Genomic DNA, 27,968 nt, shown 5'->3' with positions numbered 1-27,968 from the left:
AAGTCCTCTCTTTTGGCCTTTAATTCAGCTTCTTGCCTTTCCAACTCTTGTTTTTGTTCTAATGTAGCAGCCTTAGCTAGTACTGCACCTTTCTCCACTTCTGCTTTAAGGCGGATGGATAGTTTTTCTCTTCAAAGTCGCTGAGTAACTCTTGGTAATCAGCTCTCAGTTTTCGTTTTACAGTGCTAACATCAGCATCCTCGTCCTGGAGTCGTTTTATCCCCCTCATTTTGCTTGTTAGCTGAGCTAGCTTACTCAGTCTTTGTTGTATTAGCTAATTCCTTATTTCTGTCATTTTCACTTGCTTGTTCCCTATGACAAACTCTTCCTCCTGTTCTTCCATAACTACGTTTCAATCAGGCTCCTTTTGCTTCTCAGTAACACTGTTAATGTACCTTATCCACATGAACTTGATTACCAGCTACTAGAGTCACGCTACTGGCAGAACGCTCCACAGCCATCAGTATGATGCAAGCTAGCTTATTTGCACATGCTTACCAGAGTCGGTCCAAAGCTGTAGGCTGGCACCTTGCGTCATAATTTCCTCTTGTGTTCGATAAACCGATCGTTATCCCAAACGCTTTCTTTTCCGTGAGGAGCAAGTTTTCCGACTAATGCAGCGTCCAAAACTTGCAGCACAGTCCAACTTTAAGTTGACATGTGTTTCTGCTCCTATGCACACAGCTCACACCAACACCTCTCGTAGGTGAAAGCAAAAAAGGGTTCATTGATCCAATTTCCCTCGTACAAGTTGGTGAAAACAACATCCTTTATTCCTCAAGGTATCGCCGTTTATCTCGACACACTCAAAAAGTCCACAGGTAAATCCACAAATTGTTACACAACATAATCCACAAAACACGGTCGGAAAACTATGCGGCTCCACTCTCCTCCAGATACTACTAATAGTCGGAACTAACTGTCACAAAGTGTATTTAGAGTGACGGAAGTCTGTCACTTACGTGTATTTCCTACAATAAACATTGATAACAACATCCTTGTAACATTCAAAGCAGAAACACGACTGATTCAATTTCAACATGTAAATGCAAATAAATATTTTACAGCAAATTGAATTTGGCTCTTACAACTTTGTTTTTTGTCATCTATAGTGGTTATTTGCAGAAAACACTAACACAAATTAATAGGAAATAAATTATTGTATTTTTATCTAAATACTTGCTTTGATTAAAAACATCTTGGCCTTCTTAGTTTTAATGATGTATTATAAGCTAGGACGTTAAACAGGTCATATTTCTCATAATTGTAATAAAAAATCTCCTTCAATCAGCTAATTCAAGTTTCTCACCACAAACTACATTTTACAAGACCGCATTTGAAGACATCATGATAGCATACAATAAAGGAGGTTTCTTAGTTAGTTGTTCCAAATGATTTTAAGGTTGTTCCTCTCTGGGTTATTTTAGACTTGCATTGAGAAATTGTGAGCTTTACTCATGTTGTGTATGTGGTTGTGATGTTACAGCCTGTGCCGCTGTGTGCTGATGTAAAATAGTCATGTGGCGGTGGCAAAACTGTAAATGTCACCAGCAAAAAATCTGAAATATGAAACTGTTTCTCTGGTCATGGCCAGCTGAAAAGTCCAGCATCTCTGGACTCTACCAGTCAGCATGGTGTAGTCCAAAGTCGTACAGTAAAGCAAATTCATACCAGTTACTTTCATACCAGCCACTCCTAGTAGGTAGTTTATGTTTGCCAAAAGTTCTGTAATAAACGTTCAGCATATTGTAATTCAAGAGGTTGAGAGAAAACCTCTTGGCTCTGTTTTCAGGCTTTAGAAAATCCATCGCATGATATTGCAAAGTAACCCAAAAAAAGGAAGACAAACTTATCAAAAAGTGAGCCTAACAATAAGGGCGAATCATTTCAGAGAAAATGTTGGGTCCGGGTTTGTTTGTGTTGTTAGGGCGTTATTTAAAAATAAAACTATAAAACTGCCTACCCTGGGGTACAACTTGAATTACAATATGAAGAAAGGTTATCATGGCATTTTTACACAATAAAGTGTGAAACAAAGAACAGCAGCACGTTTTCCCACGGAAAAAGAGGATCAAACCAGTTACTTCACTTTTGTGTCAATCATTTTTTTTATCTGTACCAAATACAGTGGCAATCATACTCTAAAGTCGTTATGGGCTCTCATTCAGAACGATCCAGACGGCTCATTTGCATAGCCATTTCCTATACCTCCCTCTATAGGATCATCCCTACTGCTGTGTACTTTGCAGGCTCCATAAATTGTGGGGTGTAAAACCAGCCCTCCTCTTCCCTCCCATATGGGATATGCCAAGGCGATGCCAACAGAAGCAGTTTGATTTAGAACACTGTACATAGATGCATCAAGAATTTATAGGAGACTTAATTAGAAGTTATAAAAGTGACTTATATCAAATGTGTGGGACACAGGGGGCTATAATGCAGCAGTTATCATTTCCATAACTCCCAAGTCTTGATTCTTCTTTCTGAACATGTATGAGTTGTTTGTGCTTTGAAGTTCTCAATGCACAGAGCTTTGCTGGGTGGCAGAATGTTGCTGCAGAAAGAACAAAAAAAGGCAGAAAACCCATGCTTTGCTTTCTGTTACTGCAGTGTGTCCATAGAAATGATTTACACACATTAACCAAACATCAGGGCAAAAGCCATGATGATATAGCACCCGCACTTTGAAGTAAAGAGATTGTAGAATATTTCTGTCAGTAGGAGCTCGCTCGTTCTCCTTTTACCTGCCTGTGTTTCATTTTCCAATCACATGGCTAATCAAAATGTCCTTTTGGCTCATTTTACTAACTATGAATGAGAAACAGGGCCGCAACATTTTGTGGTATTTTTCATGTAATGCCTTTTTGTCCTAACCAGTTAGTTGCGACTGAGGTATACTTCATTTTCAGTAGACAGAAGCTGTGAAGAACTTCATGTTTTCAGATTATATTGACTATTCGTGGTTCTATTTGTCAACCTCACACAAGTTTGGGGCTATTTTTGAGGCAATTCTTCTGTCACCAGTTTTGTGATGGTAGCTATTTTCTGACTCTGACTCAGATCACATTTACATTCTTAAACAAAGCTCTGACTAGCTCTGTTGATTTCCAACCAGGGAAACAGCCGTTAGTGACATTATTTTACTATCATCAAGTGGTATCTAGTCATGCAGATAGTTTGGGTTGTATTTCTCCAGATTTTGAGATTTCTGCCTCAACAATCGGCACCGTTTTTAATAGAACTTCTATCCAACAAAGAGATAGCCCCTATTAAACTGCTGATAACTTGCTCTAACTGTTGCATTTTTAAATGCAATTTTCTAATGTTGTGCACACACTAATGAAGTTCCCTTTAACTCCCCTGTATTGGGGTGGAAGCAGAAATATCAGAGATGGGAATCTTAACCCTTATGCCTCACTAGGAACATTTTGGGCTTTTTGAGTATTTTCAATCATTTTGGCTATGTTTATGCATATGGCATACATTTTGGCAAAGGTGTGTTTTTTTCATATTTTTGAAGTTAAACCTCAACTCCTATAAATCCTCTAACAAAATGTGTAGTCAAAATATAGTCAATCAGACCCTGAAGGACAAAAATGTCCACTGAAACCCATTAAAACCACAAGGTTTGATCCCACTGCCATCACAGCATAACAGCATGCATTATATTGTATTAGGCTTTTGATCTTAAGCTCTGACTTCAACATTGTACCTTATACTATTTTCCACCAGATTGAGCCATTTCCTCATGTTTGTCCTATTGAGCAAATGCATGCTATTTTCCTGGTTTCCACCAGGGGCATTGCTGCTGTCTTATCCAGCACTGCAATTTGCTGCATGTTTGATGCAATGCATAAAAATCAATAATGTTGTTAATTATTGCCATTTTCAAGACTGTGAAAAAATAAGAAAATTGCCTTAACATTTAATACAGAGAAAATAATTAATTCAGTGACATTGTTTAAATCAACAAAACAATTAAATAATATTTTATAGTAATAATGATGACGATCAGGACCAATGCAGCTTATTTTTAGTGCCTTTTAAAGCACTTTTAAAATGTATTGTTATTATTATTATTTTAAAGTGATGCACAAGTTTCAAAATATGGACAGATAAAATCCAGGGCTAGTGAACACGAAAGATGAGCTGAACCTTCAACTTGATTATATCGCAAATCTGATACTAACATGATAGGATCACTGCTAGTCTGAAGAGTAATGTTTCAGTGTCTAGTTGTATCTGCTGCAATGGGAAACAACAACAAAAGAAGCAGGGACATGATCCCTAACATTTTTATCCACTTTTACAGCCCAGTACCTCAAGTAAAATCCATAATGTCCTTTTTTCACTGCAGAATGGAACAGACAGAATGTCAATAGAGGATATTGTTGCGGGTAGGAATGATCAAATCAGCGGGCGATAGTAGCATGGTGCATCTGGTAATGGTTGGAAATCCCACGAGAACAAGCGTTCGCAGGGTCACAGAACAATCCCGCATAGGCCTCCTGTCACTAATTGGTTGCACAGGTACACCACACTTTATCATCTGCTCTGAGAATAATGGTTTGTCTCTCTGTCTCTTTTTACCTCTCTGTTTCACTGCAGACTTTTTTTACAGCTCACAGTGAGAGGCAAGGACAACCCTGGACTATTATCTTAGCTAGTGACAATTGGTAGATTTGGTATATGGTACCGTAGCCTCACATCTAACAATTGCTAGTTTGCAGCAGAAACCTAGCAGGGTGAGAGAGTAGTATGGGCCCCCTGGAACATTGAAAACCCATGTCATTCAGTCCACAGGGAACTCTAACTCGCTGCACCACCACTACAAAGATTAAGAACTGTTTTTAGAATTGATTTCAAGGGTAGACAGCCACTGTAGAGCTGCCATTTATCTTTTACTCCGTTTCATATTTCATCTTGAGCACTTACAACAGGCTTTGTTAGATTTGCTGTTGCTACCCAACTACTTAATGTTCATTTCCCTCAAGCATTTCCGCCATACCTCTGAAAAGAGAAAAATTTAAATTATGAAATACATCTTTTAATGGTTGATGTGTAAATCGTAAAGAGTTTGAATACATTTATTTCTCATTTAAGTTCCATCTTTGTTTGATTTACCTAACCTCCCCTTGTAGATTATTTCATGTAAAGTACATGTAAAATTTACAAGAACAAAAAAAGAAATTCCCAATACGTAAATATTTTGCAATCTATATCCAAGCTAAGAGTAGTGAATCCGAACCTGCTCGTTATGCCTGACAGCCTGCAGCATGCTTTAAATAGTTTGATGGCTAAATGAGATAAAAACCAGTGCAGCTTGGACTGATTTTCTTGTGTGACATATTCCTCAAAGACCTTGGGTCTGATCCAAACCACAGAGTGATACTTTTTTGGCTTTGACACCTTATGTGTAAACACTGTTTAAGTGCGCTTCCATGTATCTCACTTAACATAAATTATTCCTGAGACAAGGAAGCTTACTTGCGCTGTGGAAAGACCTTTTTGCCCCTTGAATGCTTCTGTTTTTATAACCAAGCTTTGCCAGCATATTATCATTAACTTTTTCTACCAACTGTCTAAATAATATATTTATGTATGTCATAAACATTTACAAATATTCTTCTGAGCATAGTTTTAGTCCCATTTTGGTCCTTTGAGTATTAGTCAACAAAAAAAATAATTGTACTCTCATTTTGCTAGTTCATTTAATTTTTATGTTCTCACCTTTAAAATGAAGTGCAGCTTAATAGCCAACTTTATAGCCAACCTCCTATCAAATCTGACAACCTGAAGAGAGGTAGGAGTGTGTACATCATATTCCTATAAAACAGCTGATGCCCATTTGAATAGAGGGCCAACATGGATTAACATACAATGAGTGTTTTTTTCATGGAGAAAATACACAAAGATGTAGTAAGATAAAGGGAAAAAAGACAATAAATTAAAGAAGGTACTTTGTTTGGATTCTACAATAAGTGGCAGAAAACATCAAATTTGTAGTTTGACGATCCAGATTGTCGGGGCTGGGAGATGTGTTAGGACGATGGCCCACTAAGTGCAAACAAAAAGGTTATGCAAATGATGACTTTGAGCTCTCTTACTTGCTAAGACAAGAAGCAGATGTCTTTGAATAGTCTGTTTTAACCATTTATTCAAACTGCAATCCACTCAATATACCTTGTTGTCCAGGGAGAAAGTCCCCAGATTCCCTTTAAACCGTACAGTTTTGTGCGTTGTTGAGTTAAGGGAAACTTTATAAACTTAATGAAACACTGTTTATGACATATTCTAAATTCACATTTAGTTTTTTGTAAATTTGGCAAATGTAATCGATTAAGTCATTGCTCTCCTTGTGTCCTGGTGTTGTACTGGTGGGAAGGCTACTCTATCTAAATAAATGATAACAGCACACAGCCAGCTGCTCGGATGAGTGCAGTGTTCACCATCAGACACAGTGATATCTTATTGTATATCATTCAATACACACTCATATTGCTTTAATTTTGAGCACTTTTCTGTTGTTTTTATTTTCTATTATTTAGTGAACTGAGACAAGACAGGTGACACTAGACAGGACATAAACTAAAACATTAGGGGAAAGTATATATAGATTAGTTCTATTGGCAGTGGTGGCTAGTCCAGCCAATTTTCATGATATTTATTTTTTGTCTATTTTTTCATAACATATCAGAGGTGTACTGTGGCTTTACTATGATTTAGTCGTATGTATTTCACAGGGTGTGTAATAGGATAAGTTGTAATGTGAAGTAAAACATTTGTTGTTTAAATGTGTGTTGGGAGGTAAACGTTGCAATAAGGATTCTAGGTAAGTAATACATAAGTAGCGTGATAAACAACCACAGCAATATTGATCAAAACATTATAACAGCAATAATAATAAAAATTATTAAAAAGCAAGTTTTTACTCAGTGTGTGTGTGTGTGTGTGTGTGTGTGTGTGTGTGTGTGTGTGTGTGTGTGTGTGTATTAAAGACAGATCTAGTTTGAAGAAAAAAGATTGTTAGGGTTAGGGTACCAGAGAGTAGATGTGTTGTGCTGTGTATGTTGTTCAGGAAGTAGTTTAGCTCACCGGATGTACACTGTGGGTATAAGGCTGTCACAGGCCACATATCTCAAATGAAATCTTAAAAACTTCCAGAATGTGTTTGGGAGATGTGATTGATGATAAGTCACCTAATAATCAGAATGATGGGGAGAGTGGGATTCAGGAGATTGATTACAGAATTTTTACCAGTTAATTGAGTAGTTTGAAATTTAAGAGAATCTTCTGAATAGGTTCATGGTTTCTTGTACTGAGACTTGTGGGTTCTGTAAGTAGAGTAGGATGTTGTCTGGGTATAAACTTATTTGTGGTTTATCCTAGTGGATAGTAATTCTTTAATGTGATTGTTCTGGCAGACATCTGCAGAAAAAGGTTCAAAATAGAAGCGAAAAGAGAAGGAGAAAGTGGACATCCATTTGTTATTCACCTCTGCAGTGTAAAACTTGATATTAACCCATTAATTGTGACTGTAGCCCTGGGTAAGTTGTACAGTGTCCGACCCAATGGCTAAATGACTCCCCGAACCCAACTTTATTTATGGTGGCGTATAGATATGTCCAGTTGACTCCGTCAAAAGCTTTCTCTGCATCTAATGCAGCTATTATTGTTTCATTGTTGTTCTAAATTACCCGATGAATTATGTTGTATAGCCTCCGTATGTGTGCCTGTCTGTCTTTGAGAAAACCTGTTTAATCAATATCTACTATAGATCAGTGAAAGTTTTAATTCTTGAAGATAACACTTTGCTGATGATTTTTATGTAAGTGTTGATAACAGATATAGTGTGATAGCTTCATGGAAGGGTGGTATCTTTATCAGGTTTCAGTCTGACTAGTGCTCCTATGTGATGTGATTTTACCGATTCTCCTCAGTTCTTCTGAGGTAAGGGTCTTCCTCACTGAATATTTAACAGGTGTATTGATGATTTATTTTTATTTTTGTTGTTGAAGTTGATTTGGGAGAGAATTACCCTGATTCATTGTTATTAGAAGTGGGTACTTGATACCTTTTTGGGTATCGACTGAATAATACAGTTCAAAATTATATAAAAACAGTCAGACGATACCTGCAAGCGATCATTTTGCCCATATCTAGAAAGAAATGACTATTTGTATGGTTTTTCTCACAGCGAAACACTGCAAGCATTCTAAGAATGAATACGACATGTGAGTGGCCTACTACCACAGCAGCTAAAACCCAGTCAGGATTGCCTACCTACACACTGCTACACACACAGAGATGTCTGAGTCGGCGTCTAGGAGCTAATGGTGCTAACAGCACTGACAATGGCAACAGTGCTGGCATAGCTAACAGTGTTAACCTGGGGGAGGGTGTTAAACTTCCACAATAAAACAGTCTAGCCACTGTGGGTTGGGTGACATCATTATCAGCATTAACCTCTAATAATAATGCTATCGGTATTACTTTCAAAATGCTTGTGTTTTAGAGGTTGTTTTTATTTGGTATATCATATCAAATTTATATTTCCTAAGTTTACTTTATTTTCTTCAGTGCAAGTATTTTCTAACTCTTTGATTTTGTTTTTGATTTGATTTCATGTTCTGTCTCTGTTTTCTTCTTTCAAGATGAGTATGAAATAATTTTAATAATTTTTTGCGCTTTCCCAAATTAATGTTGTTGAGCTGTCTGGAGAAACAGCTCTGTTGAATAACACATCTCTTTGTACTTTCATGGCACAGAACAGAAGGTATAATCAGTAACTAGTCTCTTTCAGCCATCTCCTTGCTCAATCTCTAAATTTAAACAAAACTATATTATACCTATATTTTATGTGAGCTAATAAAAATTACATAAAACATAAAAATGGCAATCTGTATCAGCATTTTACAGAAAACTTGAGCATACTATCTTCATGACCTTATGAAAGCAACAAACTAATACTAAAAGTATGTGTGGGAAGCTCACCCCCTTATACACATCAAGTATGACAAGATCAGCTGATTTCAGGCACACTGGGCAAACTTAAAGTGAAATGTTCACACAACACAATTCAGCCTATTTTAGATGGCGCTACGACAGAGCTGACAGGAAACGAGTGAGAGAAAGATGCAACAAAGAACATAGCGGTTCATGGCTGGCGTTATAGCCCTCAACCACCAAGGCACCAAAGCTCAAAGAGCTGCTGAGGAAGAGATGTTTTAGGTGAAGAATAAAGTTACAATCTGCATCTCTCAGATGGCCTTTTAACTAGGGCTGCACAACAAAGCCAAATCTTATCCAAATCACAATATGGCCCTCTGAGATTTTCAAAGGGCAAGAGGTTCAATATTTGTTAAAGGTGAAATGAGTGTCAATATATAATTTGAATAAAAGTAAAAATAATAATGTAAAAATTATCATTCTTTCTAATATCATAAATCATATCGCAATTGCAATAACAGTCAAAATAATCACAATTAGATATATTTTTCAAAATTGTTCAGCCCTAATTTTAATAAGTAATTGCTTCATTTGTCCACCATTTGTTCACTTTTTTTTACCTTTTAGTTTATTTCCATTTCTATTGTGGAAAACAAACACTGGCCTCTGTGTTAACTTTCTAAAAATATGTTTTACAAACTCCTAACAAGTCTACAAACTGCAATTCACAGAACCTTCAGTTGCAAGTCTAACATTACCTGCAACCTGATGCACAAGTCAGGTCAACCTAAATGTTTTTTTAAATCTACCATCAGCATGAAGAGATGAATCTAATCACTTGATCTCTGCAATTCCTCAATCACTGTTTGAGAACCTGTCCTTTTGCCGTTTTTCTTGGTTTTCACCGTTGGTGGCATGGCAGCTGGCGGTCTGGGCTTTTGATTTATCGAAGTGTGTGGGAAACTATGAAGCTTACTTTGTGACAGCTCAGAGGCTTTAAAATTTAAGATGTCATTGAACTGATGGATGAAGAGAGACTGAGAGGCTGAGCCTGCCCGCTGGCGTCATATGTCACTGTCCGAAGTGATGAGGGACTCTGCTCGCTGCCCTGTTAAACCCAATCAAAGGCTCCAGTGGGGAACCTTTCATGACTGAGGTTGGGAGAATCAGAAATTTAATTTTCTGTAGTTAAAATGCAATGGGTACTGCATATTTAGACTTTGTTCAACTGCATAAAGGTAAAGACAAATGTTTGCTCCCAGCTAATACTAGATCCTTGCCTTAACAACACAGGACACTAATATATATGCTTATGTCTCCTGCCATTGCCCATCATTGCCAAGAACTCCTATCAGATATATGGCCTTCAAGGAATGATTATATGATGGAATAATTGTATGATAGAGTTTGACATCCAAATGTGAAATACAAAGACCACACCAAGACAAAGACCACAACAATTTCAAATTAGAAGCAGAATATTGCAACAGCATGAATGGCACGCATGCTGTACTTGTTTTGAGAAAACTACTAAACTGTCATTTTTAAATGGAAAACACACCTGCTGACATAGATAGATTTTCCCTCGCGAAGCTGACAATTAAATTTGCAGCGGTGTGACTGTCTATACTGTTATCTCAATAAGTGTCAGATTTGCTGTGATTAAAGGCAACAAGGAGGAACATTAGCATCAAGCTCAACTGGGGCCACAGACTCACCGCACCACAAGGTAACAACAATAGGGAGCTGTGTCTACAACATAAATCAATACAGTGTTGGGAAATGCACCCGCGTTATTAATTGTTTGCCTGGGCATCAGAAAATGTAATTAATACATTGAAATTGGGCCACTGGCTACATACTGTTCACGTCAGTGGAGCTATATATCATTACTTGTGTTCATGTACGCTCATTCTGCAGGACCTTTGTATTGATTGGGTGCTGAAGAAACAGTTTTATGTTTTCAAGACACCAGCAGGCTAAAAGCTACTGAATCAAACCAAATGATTTGCTGGTCATGCTAAAAGTGGCCGTATTAATGTCATATCTATTTCCGTTTTAATGTATTATGTGCTTTGTTGAAACCCACCCTCTAATTTGTATGGGGAGAGGGGAATAGAGATGCCTATATCTGTGACAATTTGTTAGCTTAAATGGCCAGTTGGTAATGGTGAAAGCAGCTCAGCGCTATTTCAGCTCAAGATAATGCTCTATAGCAACAGACAAGCTTCTACCCTGGAATTATCCAGCCATGTCTCAAGCTCACTCGTCACTGTAACTATGTCTAAATCAGCCAGTCTAATTAGGAGCTGGACCAATGTACAGGCATGAATTCATCTTGCTGACAAGACTACCTTTTTTTTTCTCCACAGTTGTACAGCTCCGTGGACTTCGGAAGAAAATGGCAGATCATCCACGAACGTGTCACACCAAACAGATTCTACTGGTGAGTCATCCTTTTTTTCACATCTTCACAATTCCTCTCCTTCTACTCTGCACCACTCCTCTTCTCCAAAGTTTTGTTTACTCAGGAATGCAGAAACTGTTCCGCGCGTTCCGCTCGACCGAGCAAGCGATATTGATGGCTTAGAACAACTTGTGCATGTGACTGACTGGTGTTGCTGCTGAAATTCTGCACCTTCCCCTTGATACAATCAGGCAGAGATTAATCTCCTCCTTCAGAACACACTTAGCATTCAGCGTCCGAGGGCATGTCGCATTCCACTTCATTTCTCACACACGTCCCGCTCATACCAGGCATATTGCACACAAGTATTAAGTTATAATTTTTTTCATCAACAATAGAAGAAACGAGGGGTGGGTTTTTCTACAGATACATGCATGCAGATACAAAATCTTACAAACAGTTTGAGGACCTATGACTAATAATGGATCCGGGACGACCCTGTCTCATCCAGTCACATCTGCTGCTCACTCCCCCTGCAGTGTACCTACTATGTCTGATGTGCACACTCATCACAAACAGCTCATTGCTCCTCTCCCCCTCTCTGAGGTGACTGGGGTGTGCCTGAGATTGCCGGTGGCTATATCCACTCTTACTTACATAAACCTGGAGCTACTTCCGTGCCATTGTGGGTTAATACTAAATATGTACAATCCATTGCTGGCTTTGCCCTTCCCCACCAAAGCCCTTTCAAGGACATCTAAACACTGGATGGGCCTTTAGCAATGGCTAGGCAGGCCTCCAGTTGGCTGCATTTAGACAATGGCTTCATCTGTCTTCAAGGGATATTAAAAATATTGCCACAATGGGAACGCTGCGTCCATCCAGTCTAATCCACAAGCAATGAAATGAGCAAGATTTTACTAAGAGATACACTTATAGTTTCCTCAATGATGAGGAGACTGTATATGTCTTTGCATTGTAAAATGTTGCTGCAAAAGAACTGGCTTAGAGTTGCTGTGGATGTGCTTGACATAATATGGATTTATGCATTTAGAATATGGGGGAAACATTCCAGTACTCTCCCTACTGTGAAAAACAGCAAAACAAACAAACAGCTATAAGAGGAGCAGAATGCCTCTGCCAGATTATTGTCCCTTTTTTTCTGTTTCCTCTTCCACCCTTACTCTGCGCTGACAATGCTGGTATTTTTTTCTTCTTTGTTCCCCATTTACATTCCTTTCTATTCATTGTCGTTATGGTTATGTATTCTTCTATGGTTTGTCATTCTCTCCAAGGTCTGTCTCCGGCCTCGACAAGGAGCCAGATCTGGTCCACATGGAGGCTCATACACCAGATGGAAGTGAGTGTCTCCTACACACACACACACACACACACACACACACACACACACACACACACATTAAAGACAAGTAATGAACAGGTCTCTGTGGAAATTTCCCCTAGAGATAAGAAGCCATCCCCCAGGGTAACAGCACTGGCTCGGCCCACCAATAAACCCAGTGCATGGTTCTTGATTAAAATGGCCTTTCTCCTCTTCCCTTTCACTCGCTGAATGTCAGCCCTATAACTCTGAATGGCAGTACCACCAAGTTCCTGCATAGGTGACATGGGTGAAACTGTTTATGCCTGCCTGTGATGTCGGAGTAGCAGCACTGTGAGCTACAAGCATTGCTTTTTTCTCATATAACCGAGGTGTGATTGACAGGCCGGGATGCTTGTTTGTGGTATCTACACATGATAAGAATACATCTAGTGATACAAAGAGAGGCAAATTAGTCCAAATGTCAGACTGCATAGACGGGTGGGGTACAACCCTACACAGTTCAAGTGACACACATAAATATCTTCTGAGCACTACTTTAATTATCTAAAGCCTATAATTGAGAAAAAAACGGCAACCATTCAAAGACACTTTCTATATATCGTGGTATAGATAAGGTATTAATCCTGCAGCTCAACATATTAAGGTGTACTACAATAAGCATACAATAGTCATAAATGTCATGTTTTCTGTTTGTCTTCCTATGTGACAGATGTGCAGTATGTCACATGCAGAGCTCCGATGTGCACAGAAGCTAACAGGAACTACCCATTCCCTGGATACATCGACATCAGCTCTTTGGTGGTTCAAGATGATTACATATTCATACAGGTATGGTTCTAAACAGTCAGGCTCATGATGGATTATGGTATGTAGACATTACCAACCCTGAGTAAGATGTAAACTTCTTCCGATACCGGTACCAGTATTGGAAAGGCCTCCAATAACGCTTAAATTGCTATATCGGTATTGGCGAGTAGGAGTCTGTGTAACTATCGTATATCACGGTGTCAAATCCTTTATTAGCTCATTTACGCTACACAGGAACAACAACATGTGTCTCTCGTACTCTGTACAACCTGCCTGATCGGTATTTCACATGTGCAAACTAGTGCTAAATATCTGTTATTAAACACTCTCTATGACAATGCTACATAGTCAACAACAAATCAGTGTTCAAATCGACAGGTAACAATACACTTTTAAAATGTGCGTTACTAACCTTCCACCCATCGGGGCAAGTTAGTGGTGATATCCCAGCACGACCTTCGTTCGACTTCTTTGAGGCAGCCTTACCATGGGCTGAAGGAAACTCATTTTCACAGAACGGTAGAGAACTCAAAGCTGGCTGCAAACAATGGCAACAGATGCTCCGCAGATGTGCAAATGCCCACTTATGAAGCACAGCTCAGTTGCCTATTTCTGCATTCATGTCATTCTCAAGCACAGCAAGTTCCTATGTTTCTCCTTTCAAAAAATACAATACCAGTACAACTGGCTGCCATTTATTTATTTATTTGCACATTTTCTCGAAGCGTATGGAAACAGTGCTGGAGTCATGAAGCCGAAAAGGGAATCAGGGTTTTTCCTGACGACCTTATCCTTAGCCCCTACCAGGAGAATGTTGCACTCCACATTGTGAAAGTCGTACAGCACCTAAATACATTTGGTCTCACTATAAATGGGGAGAAGAGTGGTGACAGCACAGTCAGTGAGGGCCCCCTGGAGGTGGTTCGATTGATTCAGCCTCGATCCAGTTCGGCACAAAAGGGGAATACTGACCATCCCTCCCTCACTGAAATCAGACCTGGCATACTGGAGAACCCACCTTGTTCCATCATCGGAGTTCCCCTCGGGAAAGTGACATCATAAATATCAGTATACACTAATGTGTCCCTCTTTGGATGGGATATGCTAGTATCAAGGAAAATGGGGTATCCTTAATCTTTTGACACAAACTGTCTTGAGTTGTCCATGGTACCTAGGCCAAATTCCAATCTGGCCACTACAACCTCTCCCTACCCATTTCCACTCCGTTTGCGTGTTCGTGTGAAGGGTTTGCCATATAACAGGCTAACCCAAACCAATTAGCGGGAAGTGGAAATGGGATATAAAACCCTCCAAGAGCGAGTCAACGTCGATACTGACTAGCTGCCTTTACTGACCATTTATTTGTTCTACTGTGTTTTCAATTTGTTGTGTAGATTGAATGCTATGTCTATTGTTTGTTGTTTGTATCAGTTTGTTTGGTGGCAAATGAGTTTCCTAACTGGCGATTAATAATGCTTTCGGACCATAATCCAACACTGTTTTGTGAAAGTTTAACTTGGTGAAACTTTAGCGAAATGTGCAGTGATGTGTGCACCTCGGGCAGCGCAGCACAAACCATGTGCATTGGGAAAGGCCCATGTTTGACCTGTGCTTGCTGTTGGTTTTGCCGACCTGCCTTTCTATTAGAGTGGATGGAAGCACAGTAACTTTACAGCCAAATCTCTTAGTTATTAGTTATGTATTGTAACTACAAATTATATTAGTATAGGCATAGTCCTCTATGTCTAGTCTTAGGGGACGACTAGCTCACTAGGCTAAGAGGGTTGTCTGGGAACCGGAGGGCAGTTCGATCCTTGGCTGGGACGTTAGCTGAGTCGAAGTGTCCTTGAGCAAGACACTGTCCCCGGGCGCCTGTCATGGGCAGCCCACTCCTCCCTGGTACAGGGATGGGTCAAATGCAGAGAAGAATTTCCCCCTCAACACGATAAATATAGTGTAATAAATAAAATAAAATATCCTCTGGCTACACTTAAGCTAGCTGAAGAAATACTGGTTTGAATTGGGAGCAGAACTACAATTGCACGGCTGTTATATGTTGCAAGTGCAGAGCACTGAAGATTTTTCTTATGCCCAAAGGCACAAATGGGCATACTCATAGAATCTCGAGTTACAATAACTAACATTTGTGTCCACCAATTACTTATTTACCTTAATTTTGTTATATAACTTGCATACATGCCATGAGAAAAGTATATGTTACTAACATACTGTTTTTAATCATAAACCTTAGCAAGTACTTTTGTTGCCGAAACCTAATCAAGTCATGTTGTTGCCTAAAGTAAACCAAAACAATATTAAACCTACTTTGAAATTGATTTTGAAAAGACACTGTGTGCATGAGCGGAAACTGTCACACCGTCCCTGACACGTCCAAAACTGACGCTAGAGGGGTACCTAGAGCATCAGAGTTTGAAGCTAGGGCTACAAACCAAGCAGTTGTATTTGTCGATAATGTATCAGCATCATAATCATCTTGCTTGCTTCTTTGCTACTATTTTCACCTCTACTGCCACAAAATCCTAGAGATATGTTTGCAATGCAAAGGTTCCATATTGATACTCTCATGTAAAAGCTTGGCACAAAAGGAATATGTAAAACTCATTTTACATTAACCTCAACATTTGTACTTTGTTTTGCTGTGAAGCCAGTCTAGTTTAATATTCAGCCTAGTCACTGCCCGGTGTGTCATATTAATCATGATTTGTGCGACAGAAAAATCTGAAATGGTAATGTCCTGAATTCCAAGTAACACAGATGCAATTCATGTGTTGTATTTTAATTCTCTCTACGGCGTGAACATTATTTACTATGACATTGTGCAAATGAGGTTTCATGCATTTAAAAGTCAACAGGAAAAGTCAGCATAATTACATGGCTAGTCCACAACAACTTCAATTTTATTCAAATTTACTTCCATCAATTGTTGCGGTGCTTTTTATCTGTTAAATGTGTTTTTAGCACCTGTGTTTAGGAATAAAGGTTACAATATAACAGTCGGGTTATATTTTCTGCTTACCTCTTCAAAATGTACAGTATCTCCTTCCAAAGGTTGCTCTCAGACCAACGCACCACCTCCAACAGTATTCCGACAAACTTCACTATATTGAAAACCAGCAGTTCCTTAACTTATACAGCACTCTCTTGAGAGAGTTAGATTACCCATTACCTCCAAAAAAAACTTAACTAAAACTGTTACAACTAATACCCATCATTTGCATAGTCCTCCACACTCACAGTCCACCAAGCCTCACACATCAGCCTGTGCAAACCTTGTATAACCTTACTTTGCTAAATATATTTATTGCTAAATATATATTACTAATATATGAAGAACATTAAACCAATACATTCTGCTTTTTGTTATTATATTCAGTAGTAGCAGTTAAGAGTAACAATATAATGATTCACTTCATTAACGCGATATCATGTTTCTGTAAATACTGTACTGATTCTCAAAAACACTATAAGCTTTTTATTTAATAGTTTGAATGCAAAGATTTGTGGTAACTCATATTTCACTAAAACTAGTGCTTTGACGTTGGATGTACATATGTTACAAGGACTGTGATAAATGCAAATGCAGACCACACTGCTCTGACTGCATAAAGTAAGTATACTTGTTTTGGAGATGTGTTCTTTAAACAATGACAGTTTTCCTAAAATTAGATTTAAAAAATCTAACCTTGCTTACAGTATAGTAATATATTGTAAACTCTCTGTAATACGTACTGCAAGCTTCTTGCCAATACACAGCCATAGTAGCAGTTACTGTAGTAGTAGTTGTAATGGTGCTCTTCCAGCTGTTTGATCCAACTAAATGTTTCACTCAGTAGAGAATAGGGATTTTTCAGCAGTCTACTTACCTGAGCTACAACAGGCAAGTCCTTCCTCCAGAGCCATTACCAGCCTTGGCAGCACATTAGACAATGAGATAAAGTTGTTCTCCAAAGACCCTTCAATCCTGTTTGACCTCTCCAACGTCTTTCAAGTAAACTCTTGATCACTCAACCTAAACCTCCCCTTCAATTCTAGCACACCCACATTTTAACACGTATGCGTCACAGACGAAAGATCCTGAAAGGGGTGGGGAAAAAAAATCAATCATACCAATTCCTCTTAAAGTTCAAACCGCCTCTGGTTACCCCGCCATCGATCTCCTGCTCCTTCACTCGATTGCATGTGGGACTGTTCTGCACTGCTCACTGCTAGTCGGCTATATTTCCTCTCCGAGCTTGTTTTCTCTCTTCAGAGCCATTCAGAGCACTTACAAAATCAGTAAAAGAACCAGCCCTGTCATTCAACATTAATACTGATATCACTTCTTTTCAACAGAGAGCCACACGTTTGATTTGAAGGTTTCCCTGTAATGAATTGCATGTTATTGATAAGAGGGAATAGTGTGTTATGGGGCTGCGGGCTCACTTTGCTCTCTAAGTGTGTGTATGTGTATAAAGTGCTCAGCTTTGGTGTCCTCGAAGCTAATGACACCCACAGGCTCTGTTTTTTCTTGCTGCATAAGCTAACAACTAACAGCTCGGTGTGTTTGCAAAGAGTCTAGACCATTGTGGATGACTTCTTTTTCTCTTGGCCCGTGGATGCGGCTTGGTTAGGCAACTTAAAGATTTCTCTGGACAAAGAATAATGAGACTATTGATTGTCCTACGAGATATTTAACAAAGTCCACTTTGAAACCACCAAGCACATTGACACCTAGAGAGGGTAGCGTCCTCTGAATGCAAGTCAGGAGATCACTATGAATGGCCAAGTCCAAAACCAGTCCTTGAAAACCAGCAGCACAGAGAGGGGGAGAGATTGATGTGTGCTTTCACCCTCAACTTGAATTGATTAGAGAAAATATGATATTGTGTCAGTCATGAGGTTACACATGAGGCCTTGATACAAGGTGTCACCTGTTTTTGTTCAGCCGCAGAGCTCTATCACTGCAGTGCTAAGAGGAATGGTGAGAGAGTAACCCATTCTCACCCAGACTCATCAAATACAGCCACTTGGTCAGTGGCCCCGGTCATCTGATACCGACACACCGAGGCACCCTTTAGCATCGGTATGAGATGCACCGGGCATTAAACTGACTCCAATACAAACCCATCAACGTCATTGTTAGACAGTCAGAGCAACTGACATCGTATAACGAGTGAGAAAGTCTGAGTAGGGTGGGTGGGAGCAGATATCAGATGGGTCAAACACCACAGGACTTTCACCCAGGAGGCCGTTGTCTGTGTCTGTGAAACCGAGTTCAATGGTAACTTATTTTACCTTAGTTTTAAAACATAACTGGACTTTACTTGTGCTTGTTACCTAACAGGTATACTTATTTTATGTAACAAAGATACTCACTTTCATTTAAACCAGAATTGTTTTCATAAAGCTAACTAATCAAATGAACTTGTGTAACAAGTGGAAAGTGACACGCAGTCACTGACATGTTTAAAACTAAGCTACAGGGGAACCTAGAGCTTCATAGTGTGAAGTGTAGGGCTACTGACCAAGCGCCGGTATTTGAGAAATTGGGAGTGAGAACTTGTTGGAAATCAATGTATGAAATCAATTGTACTTGATGTGTTGTAGGTTCCTACATCAGGACGAGCCACCTATTATGTGTCCTACAAGAGAGACTCATTTATACAAATCAAACTACCCAAATATTCCCTGCCGAAGGTAAGTTGCAGCATTTATTTTTTTATACTTTACATGACTCATAGAAATCTGTTCAACTTTCAGAATGTCACAGAATGAATTAATCAAATAGTCGATTAGGTACTCCCATTCCTATTGCTGAGATCTTTTGAATTTGAAGCTGTCACAAAGGTGAAATTGACATAGATTAAAACAAAAATGTGGTGACATGCCTGTAGCTCAAAGCATTTTTAACCAGTTTGTTTCCCCTCAAAAGCTGGCAAACATGTCCTTTTAAAGTCATACTTTCAGTCATGGAAACACAATGAGAGTGAGCCTCAATGCATTACTGGACGTCGTCAACCATTTATATTCAGACCACAGCATTGATCTCATGACCAGTCCCACGGGGTCAGCATGTTTTAAACCGCCACCTCTCCACTTCCACTCATAACTCCTCTTAATCTGTCCCCGCTCCCTGATAGGATTTACACATTGTCAGCACCGATGAGAAGCAGGTATTTGCGGCGGTGCAGGAATGGAACCAGAACGACACCTATAACCTCTACTTGTCTGACACAAGAGGGATCTACTTCACCTTGGCCATGGAAAATGTCAAGACCACTAGGGGCATCGGAGGGAACCAGATGCTGGATCTGTACGAGGTAGGCACCTGATGAAACTGGTCACCTTGAGGGGATACATACAGTGAGGTTTTCATTGATTGAATCTATGGGAAGCTACAGGGACTATTGCTTTATCACTGCTTCATAAGATCACCCATAAAGTACAGGCACACAAATAGAAGGTTTTTTTTGGATTGCTTCTGGTTAAAAGTGCAGATTGTTAAATAGATTGAGATCTTTATGTGCCATTGCCCAAAAGGACCATGCAGTCTCTCAGAAGGGTGCATCAATGGATACCAGTGACCCAACAATCCGTGTGTTGCATCTGATCTTTTCTGGAGTATATTCTTCCTGGGAACAAATACTACCACCTCACATTTAAAGGCACACACACTTAAACTCACATTTAAAGCTGGTACAAATATCGACCAAACATTCAACAAAAGTCAAATTTCTGCTGATCAGCGTTCTGAAGATCTGGTTTTGTCACAATACTTATTATTTGTATACCTGTTAACACTGCGACGGCCCGCGGGCGGACCGTCGTAGTGTCAACTGTACATCTGTATCATGTACACAACTGCTATTTATAGGTAGGCACTGATGCTACATATCTTTGGAAAGCTAAGATTCTTGTGATTCGATCTATCCAAACCATTTCAAGATACAATCACAACAGCAGGGACAATCGGACCACCAACCAACAAACAAACATTTACAAAATCGAGGCAACTCACCGATGAAGCTTCATAAAAGTCCACCCATCCATATTATTCCGACAAAAATGGTCTTGTTAGATTGCCAAAGGTCCAGACTATCCAATCCAGTAAAATATTTAGTCCAAAACACATTATTATGTCCATAAATACCCACGGACTGCTGTTGCATCATTTCAATGCCTAACTATCGATCTATTTTCCAACGTAATTTCAGTTTCCATGTAAACATTGCAGGTCTCTAGATCTCAAAATGGCGGCTGCACTCTGACCTTCGATTGACACCTCATTTGACCTATTAGGACCTTGCATGCCAGGCGGAAATACAAACCTTCTACTTCAATGTGTTCAAACTTCTATTACTCAATGCCAGTAGCACTCACAGTGATTCTGACTGTGGGGGGAAAGAACTTCAGAGTGTTACCTTTCAAAAGAGACCAAAACCATGCATATACTCCAAATGGTTCAAGAACAGCTTTCAATTTACTTTGGGTATGCCTTGAATAGGCGTTTTAGGCAAATTTTACTGGAGTGGTAACTTAAAGTGTTGTTAATAATTTAAGAATGCATTTAATATGTAAGATGTAGCGCTGCCATGATATTCATATTCCAGTTTTAATAGAGGTTTGCTGACCAGTGAATGTCAAGATACATGTTTTGTCCTTCATTGATTCATTGTCTGAGGCAATAAGTGCATCGCATTACGTTAGCTTGCTATGCCAGTCTCCTCAACAAACACAGCTAAATTTGTTAACCAGGTACACTACATAGTTTTAACTGAGTTTGAAACCTCGGGCCGATTTTAATTTTTTTTTACTGAGCTATCCTGACGGCCCTGGGAAGTGGCATAGTCCAGGCAGGGTTGCTGTAAAGCTCCTGGTCGGCGCCAAGAGCCACCTTGATCCCGGGCCTTTCCAAGCTGACCGAGGGCAGGTCACGGTGCCCTGCCACAGACTAGTTAGTGTCAGGGATGATGCTAACTGTCCCATGAGGGGATCCTCCCTAAACATCTGTGTTGAATCTCTGGGCAGACCCCACCTTATGAGAAGTGTAAAAAATAATTTCAGGTCATTATGAAACTGATGAACAATGCCTCTTACGAAGTTAGAGGAAATCGCCTCATCACAATTTAGCTTCAGCTCTGTGAGCGACACCTCATTTAAGGAGGTAGGGTGGAGATATGAGGTTTTGCCATCAGTTTGAGGGTCAGCTGAGATTATAGAGATTTAGTCACATGCTCTTTTTAATACTTTTTATTTGTGAAATATTTGTAAAACTCACAGAAAGACGTAGGACAGCCAATAGCATTAATTCATGAAAAAAATTACCAAATATGGAGATACAAGTTTTCTGCCTGACAGCAACAATATTTAAGGAGCATTGTTGGAGGAAGTCTGAAATCTATAACACCACACTGCCTGCATGAGCAGCTTGTGACGGCTGCCTTGTTGAACTGGATGAAGATTGTCATTGCCAACAACTGCTTCTCTGTAATTATTATACATATTCAAATAAATATAAGACAGGAAGATTTGGAGTTATGTTTCTGTTAACTAGGGTTGCTAAATGCACCACTAGATCCTCTAGTTAGTTGCTGAGAGTACCGTCTCTTAACATAAAAATATTGATCAGTGGAGCTTTAAGTCATGGGGTAATGACTGTGCCACTGTAAGTTTACCTTCTGTAGAGTTTGTGTAACAGAATCTTGTCTTACATCGTCACCGTCCATCATCCAGACAGCAGACATATGCAGTATTAAGATCATGCTTAATGGGGCTCACTGCCATGCACCTCTGGAGTTTTAATGACCTTGTTAGCTTACTGGCTAGCCACTGTATGTGTTTGCATTAGCATTCATAGCTGGATAGTAGATTTCCCTCCTTCTCCACTCCTCGGTGCATCCAGTTTATCACTCCTACACTGACAGGTGTGACTAAAAGAGTGACGGAAGTGAGATATTGGCCAGCAGCAGTGGCAGCAGTGTGGTAATTAACAATGCCATTACCTCTCCTGCGCAGTATGTGTGTGCAGCTCCTCTAACCATGCAGCAGTAAAGGCATTTCACCGTGCAGCAAGAAATGATGCGGCGCTTTAATTACATTTGTCACACGGTCACAGCTCCGTTCTTGATCAGAACCTAAACAAGAGCTAGATGACACAATGCTGTCTCTGATAAATCCGACCCATTACACAGGGTAAGATACATACTGTGGAACTCATCCCATTTATTGCTGTTAGACCCTGACCAACTGCACCTCACAGACCCAATGTTCCACAGAGAAGACACAGCTCCAGTCAGAACAGAGGGAAGACAGCAAAGTATGTGGAAGTTGTTTTGTTCTTCCACTTAGAAGCCATGTCTCCTCCCAGAGGACCTCTCTTTCCGCTGCATCCGCCTCCCTAAAATAAATGATGCTATTTCCACAGAGAAAATTGCACAATCATCTCCTAAATTAAAGGAATAATTTTATTGTCAATCAGATTGGATAAGGGCACATTCTGTAATCATGAGCCTTTGTTGTGCAAACGAATTATCTTTTGACATCGGGGCTCTGCACCACCCGCTAAATTTCCCTTACATCTGGAGGTGCTTTAGCAGGTGGCTCTCCTCTACAATTATCACTCTGATTAGCGTGGGTTCACTTCTTGTGAGTCGCTATAAACAGCTATGAAGGATTGATTGACTACATTAAGTGGATTGGAGTCATTGAAGAGTATTAGATGATCTGGATCTTACACTCTTAAAACCCACAACACTGTGATTCAACAATTGGGCCATATGATATATTGTAAAATGCTAAATTGCTTCATTAAATAAGTGTCTATTTACTGCTGTTCAAAAAGGATTCTCCACCTTACTGAATAGCAGCGTTTTGTCAGCCATGTTTTAATCTATATTGAACATTTTGAAATGGACACATGGGCCTTTCTCCTCATGTGATTATTTCAGTTTCATGAAAATCAGCAAGTCTTAAAAGAAAAGCTGCTTACCATCACAACAGCAACAAGCCGATGGATGGAGCACTTCCATGTGGTGTCTGTACTGTATATTTATTTCAAATCCCTCTCAGTTTTTAAAGTGAAACATGCAGTGGCATTTGGCAGGATACAAGTTAAAGCTGAATCAATCAATATTTTAGTATCAGCAATGGATCAAATTACCATGTGTAATATAAATGTCCCTAAGTAATATATGTAACATAAGAGTCCCTTGTAATGACCAATGTACAGAGATCAATCACCGTGGTCTGTAGTTCCCTCCAGCTTTACATACCTTTTTAGCCTATTTTAGCATAATTTAGCTCATTGTTTTGGTCTGACGCAGCAGCTCTGATCAACTGACTGTATGCTACAGCTCATCACTGAACAGCAAACAGACAAATATAGCGTCTGGCTGGTAAACAAAGTGGAGATCCAGATATTGCCTGTAGGAATTGATTGAGATCCAAACACAACTACAAGGAGAGTGAATATTGAACTTATTCACGTGGACACAAACAACAACTCCAATGCTAATGTTGCTTTGTTTGTGCTATGGGAAAACTCTTTGTCAATTTTAGCCACAACAACTTTACATGGTCTTTGCTATGCCTTTGCTTGTTTTCAGCTTTTCCCCCAAGTTGCCACAAAAATAAACCAAAACAATTAATGCAGCTTTAAGTACAAAGTGGAGTTGAAACAGATACATAATTTTAAATAATATTATATATTAATTCTGATAATCGATTAATGGGATGGGTCATTAATCAGACAAAAGTCCCAAATGTGCTCTGGTTTTGGCTCTTTAAATTGTTTTTTAGACTGAGTTGCTTTGGGTCTTGGACTCTTAGGTTGACAAAGCCAATTGAAGATGTCAGCTAGGCCTCCAGGAACTTGTGATCAGTATTGGAAAAAAAAGGAAAAGCTTCTGAAGCCCCTGCCAGCCATTGGTACTCAATAAGGGGAAAATAAATTATTTCAAACAGGAAATAAATATGCTTTGAGTTGGACCGCATAAAAAAGGGCTAAAACATTGGCACACTTTGCCTTCTAAAACCAAGCAATGCAAACACACGTAGAAACAAACTTAAAGGAGATTCATTTAATTAAGAATAGCAATTTGTTGATTGTCTGATTCACAGATACAGTATATTCAATGTAAATAGAATTTCCTTAAATTCATGAATTCAATATTGATTGATGATTTCAGATGATGCGATAAACTGCAACATTGTTGTCTGCATTGGTTGTATTTTATTTCTTTAATATGTATGGGTATATATCAGTGGCAGGCCGTGCATCTTATACCTGGGCCTTCTGTGCAGGTCCTACTTGAGTCATCTCCTAATAAGCTGATTATGACGCCACATCTATGGTTATTTGTTTCTAGGAGTGTAATAATACACGTATTCATATTAAACGTTCGGTACGAGGCTTAGAAACCAAACAATACGTTTGAATAATACTAGTGCATTTGGAAAATGCAGAAGCTTAAATTGTGGGAAATATAATGTTTTCGGTGGACTGCGCTCATGTAACAGACAACCTGCTCTGTGACCTCTGAACCCGGAACAATAACAAAAAACATCTGAGGCTGTGGCACTGCACGTGTCTTCAGGGGGGCTAAGCTAACTAGCTTAGCGGGGAAAAAACAGCTCAAACGGATTCAATTGTCCGGACAATAACCCCGCGCATGACGGGATGCTTCGTAATTAACGGACAATACATATAGTCCAAATCAATGTAATTAACACAATGACAAGAAAAACTCACAAGAACCAGACACATATATTTATATGACAACAAAGCAACAAATCAATCCAGCAACACTGCGGCGCTAGAGCACGAGCCATTCATATTATTCATAAAAACGACACGATAGACAAATGAACAGTAGAAACGCTACTGCAGATGTAAAGACTCAAAATCAGTTAACTTACCACAGCTGCTCTTCACTTAAAAAGTCTACTCAGGTCTCTCCAAAAGTTTTCAAAAGCACGTAGCTTGTGCGTGTCCTGTCGTGTAGCTGCCTTGGTTAGCGTAGCGTAGCTCCAAACAGCTCCAAACACCAAGAGCTCAGTTGCCAATGAAACGCATTCTTAGCCATAAAATGTGCAACGCTTCTCCGCCGCTGTCAGCCAGAAATACCGTTCGTACAAATCCTTTTCCATGCTAGGTCAGGGCTGCTAGCTGCTAGAGTGACCCTTTGATATGATGTCCAGCTTTTCTGGAAATGTCCTTCTCCAGAAATCCGTTTAAAAACAGTAAAAATGTCATGTCAATGTCATAACTTCTTACAAATGTTTCAACTTGAACTCTTACTAAACACTAAGATCTGCTAGATAGCTTTCTGTTTGACAAAAGTCACGCTGGCCCACTGACCAATCACGGCGCACCTTAATGCTGACGTACTTAGCAGGCTACCTAGGTAGCTCTGGCACGTCAAAGAATACGCCCAACATGTCAAACTAAAGATCTGATTGGTTGAAGACGATGACAATCAACAATATTGTCCCCATTTACTTTAATCTGCTAAGTCTACCTAGAGGACCTCGGGCCTCTCTCCTTACATAGAGAACTAGAGGCTGAAACTGATTGGATAAGAGCTCTACTTAAAACAAGCTGCACTGGAAACAGCGCTGCAGGCTGGAAGCAGAGCAACTGAGGAAGACAGGAGCTGTGCAATGAGAAAATAAGCTGATGGGAAAAAAATTATAATACTTGTAGTGTATTTGTGAAAAATTATTAAATTATAAAATAGCTATAACTTTGTGATTCTGTTTAGGCCAGCAGAGAAGGCTTAGCTGGCCCTGACGGCCAACCACTGATGTATATATATATATATATATATAGTCTCAGCAGAGTCCACTGCTGTTAACAGTCACAGCAGGTAAAGATGCATGCTGGAGTCGATCTGAACAGAGTTTCAGAGTTGTTGTCCTCTGCATTAACAGGCCGCGTGGAAAACATTAGAAATAAAATATTAAAGATGTTGCACTGCTTACCACTTGTGTGGTCAGAGATCTGGCCCATGCTTCACTGATGGTAGGAGAGATTATTGAAACTAGCTGTCTCTGATCACGTGGTGTGGGCACAATGTCCTTCCTTCCTCCTTCCTTCTTTTCATACTCACAAGTATTCAGCAAATGGCAGGATTGCTTCGTAATGTCATTGCACCAAGGCGGCCCAAAAAATAGTTTAGTGCTGCATCGCTAAGAGTAATCCCTGCTGTAGAATAGAGATCTATGCCTGCGTCCTTCACTTTGTTGTCAAGAAGGTAGAGTGTGGGTGGCGGAAGTGATGGATGGAGAGAAATGTATGCGGTTTGGGACGCGCGGTTCTCCTTGTTTGTGTGCAGATGTGTGTGCGTGGGAATGTGATAGAGGGGGTGCAGTAAATAATTGACAGGTTGGGTTGGATGAGGATGTGAGGACCCTCGTTAGCTGCATCCATCCAGAGCGCCATGTTTCTATGACAATGTCAGATGGGCTGCCTATTAGTGCCACTTATACAGACGCGCGCCCTTCAGGGAGGCAATGGAGCCCCTTACTATGGCAACCATTTGGAGTGACTCTGTCCTTACCAGTGCATATAGCACGCTTTGGTTTGCTAGAGGGATAAGTCTAAAACCTGAGAGACAACTAGCAGGGAGGATTCTAGAAGAGAGGTGTGTGTGTGTGTGTGTGTGTGTGTGCGTGTGTGTGTGTGTTTGGGCCGATCCGACTGACTGAGAAAAAAGACAAGGTGTCACTTATCAGCGGTCATGATTTTGTACTGTCAGGATTGCTGAGATGTGTAAGGATATAATTACAGATAGCACTCAGCACAGAATAAAATAATGCAGCCAGCTCTGCTGATGTTGTCTGCCAGACTGTCAGCTGCAGCGAGAAAGGATAAGCACACAATTTGCATTTAGCTGAGCTCGTATGGAGAAGATTGCTACCTCAATACACAAAACACCCTTTCTGATGTGAGTACTGGGTATGCTTTACATCTGCAACGGACAACTAAACTGTAATGGGAGAGGTTAATGTAAAACACACTGTGCTGAGTTGCATTAAGAGGGTAAAGATGAGATTCAATCTGTTATGTATCTGTATCTGTCAGGTGGCAGGAATTAAAGGCATGTTAATTGCTAACAAGAGGCAAGACAACCAGGTCAAGACCTACATGACCTACAATAAAGGCCGAGAGTGGAGGCTCCTGCAGGCTCCTGCGACTGACCTGGATGGAAACGACATCCACTGCATACTGGTAAGATACTGCACATTTACTGTAGCTAAAAGGCTGTCCTGCTGATCTTTAAGAAGAGAAAACAAAAAAACATAGTATGTAATATAATATTAAGTATTGTATCACATTCTAAGAAGCCTGTGCTTGTAAAGGGTTTAACTAATAGAAGTCTCTATTAATTGATAGTGGTTGAGAGATCACTTTTAAAGGTCACAACCACTTAATAGAAGAATTCCAAAATGTTATTTCCA

General features: G+C 39.7%; 1 protein-coding gene across 1 annotated transcript in view; it reads left to right on the top strand.

Annotated features, from left to right (window-relative positions):
• sorcs3a (sortilin related VPS10 domain containing receptor 3a) overlaps positions 1-27,968 on the top strand; it is a 232,958-nt gene that overhangs the window by 152,575 nt on the left and 52,415 nt on the right. Inside the window, exons 5-10 of the mRNA XM_068726990.1 lie at positions 11,322-11,395; positions 12,652-12,716; positions 13,411-13,529; positions 19,116-19,205; positions 19,649-19,828; positions 27,592-27,738. Of these exons, the coding sequence (XP_068583091.1) occupies positions 11,322-11,395; positions 12,652-12,716; positions 13,411-13,529; positions 19,116-19,205; positions 19,649-19,828; positions 27,592-27,738 (675 nt within the window). The remainder of the gene's footprint in view (positions 1-11,321; positions 11,396-12,651; positions 12,717-13,410; positions 13,530-19,115; positions 19,206-19,648; positions 19,829-27,591; positions 27,739-27,968) is intronic.

Source organism: Cebidichthys violaceus, unplaced genomic scaffold, assembly GCF_023349555.1.
Source record: "Cebidichthys violaceus isolate CVI_PGR_0920_01 unplaced genomic scaffold, fCebVio1.0.p SCAF_4, whole genome shotgun sequence".
NCBI classification, from domain to species: Eukaryota; Metazoa; Chordata; class Actinopteri; order Perciformes; family Stichaeidae; genus Cebidichthys; species Cebidichthys violaceus.
The sequence above is the reverse complement of the archived record's forward strand: the minus strand, read 5'-3'. Positions and strand labels throughout refer to the sequence as shown.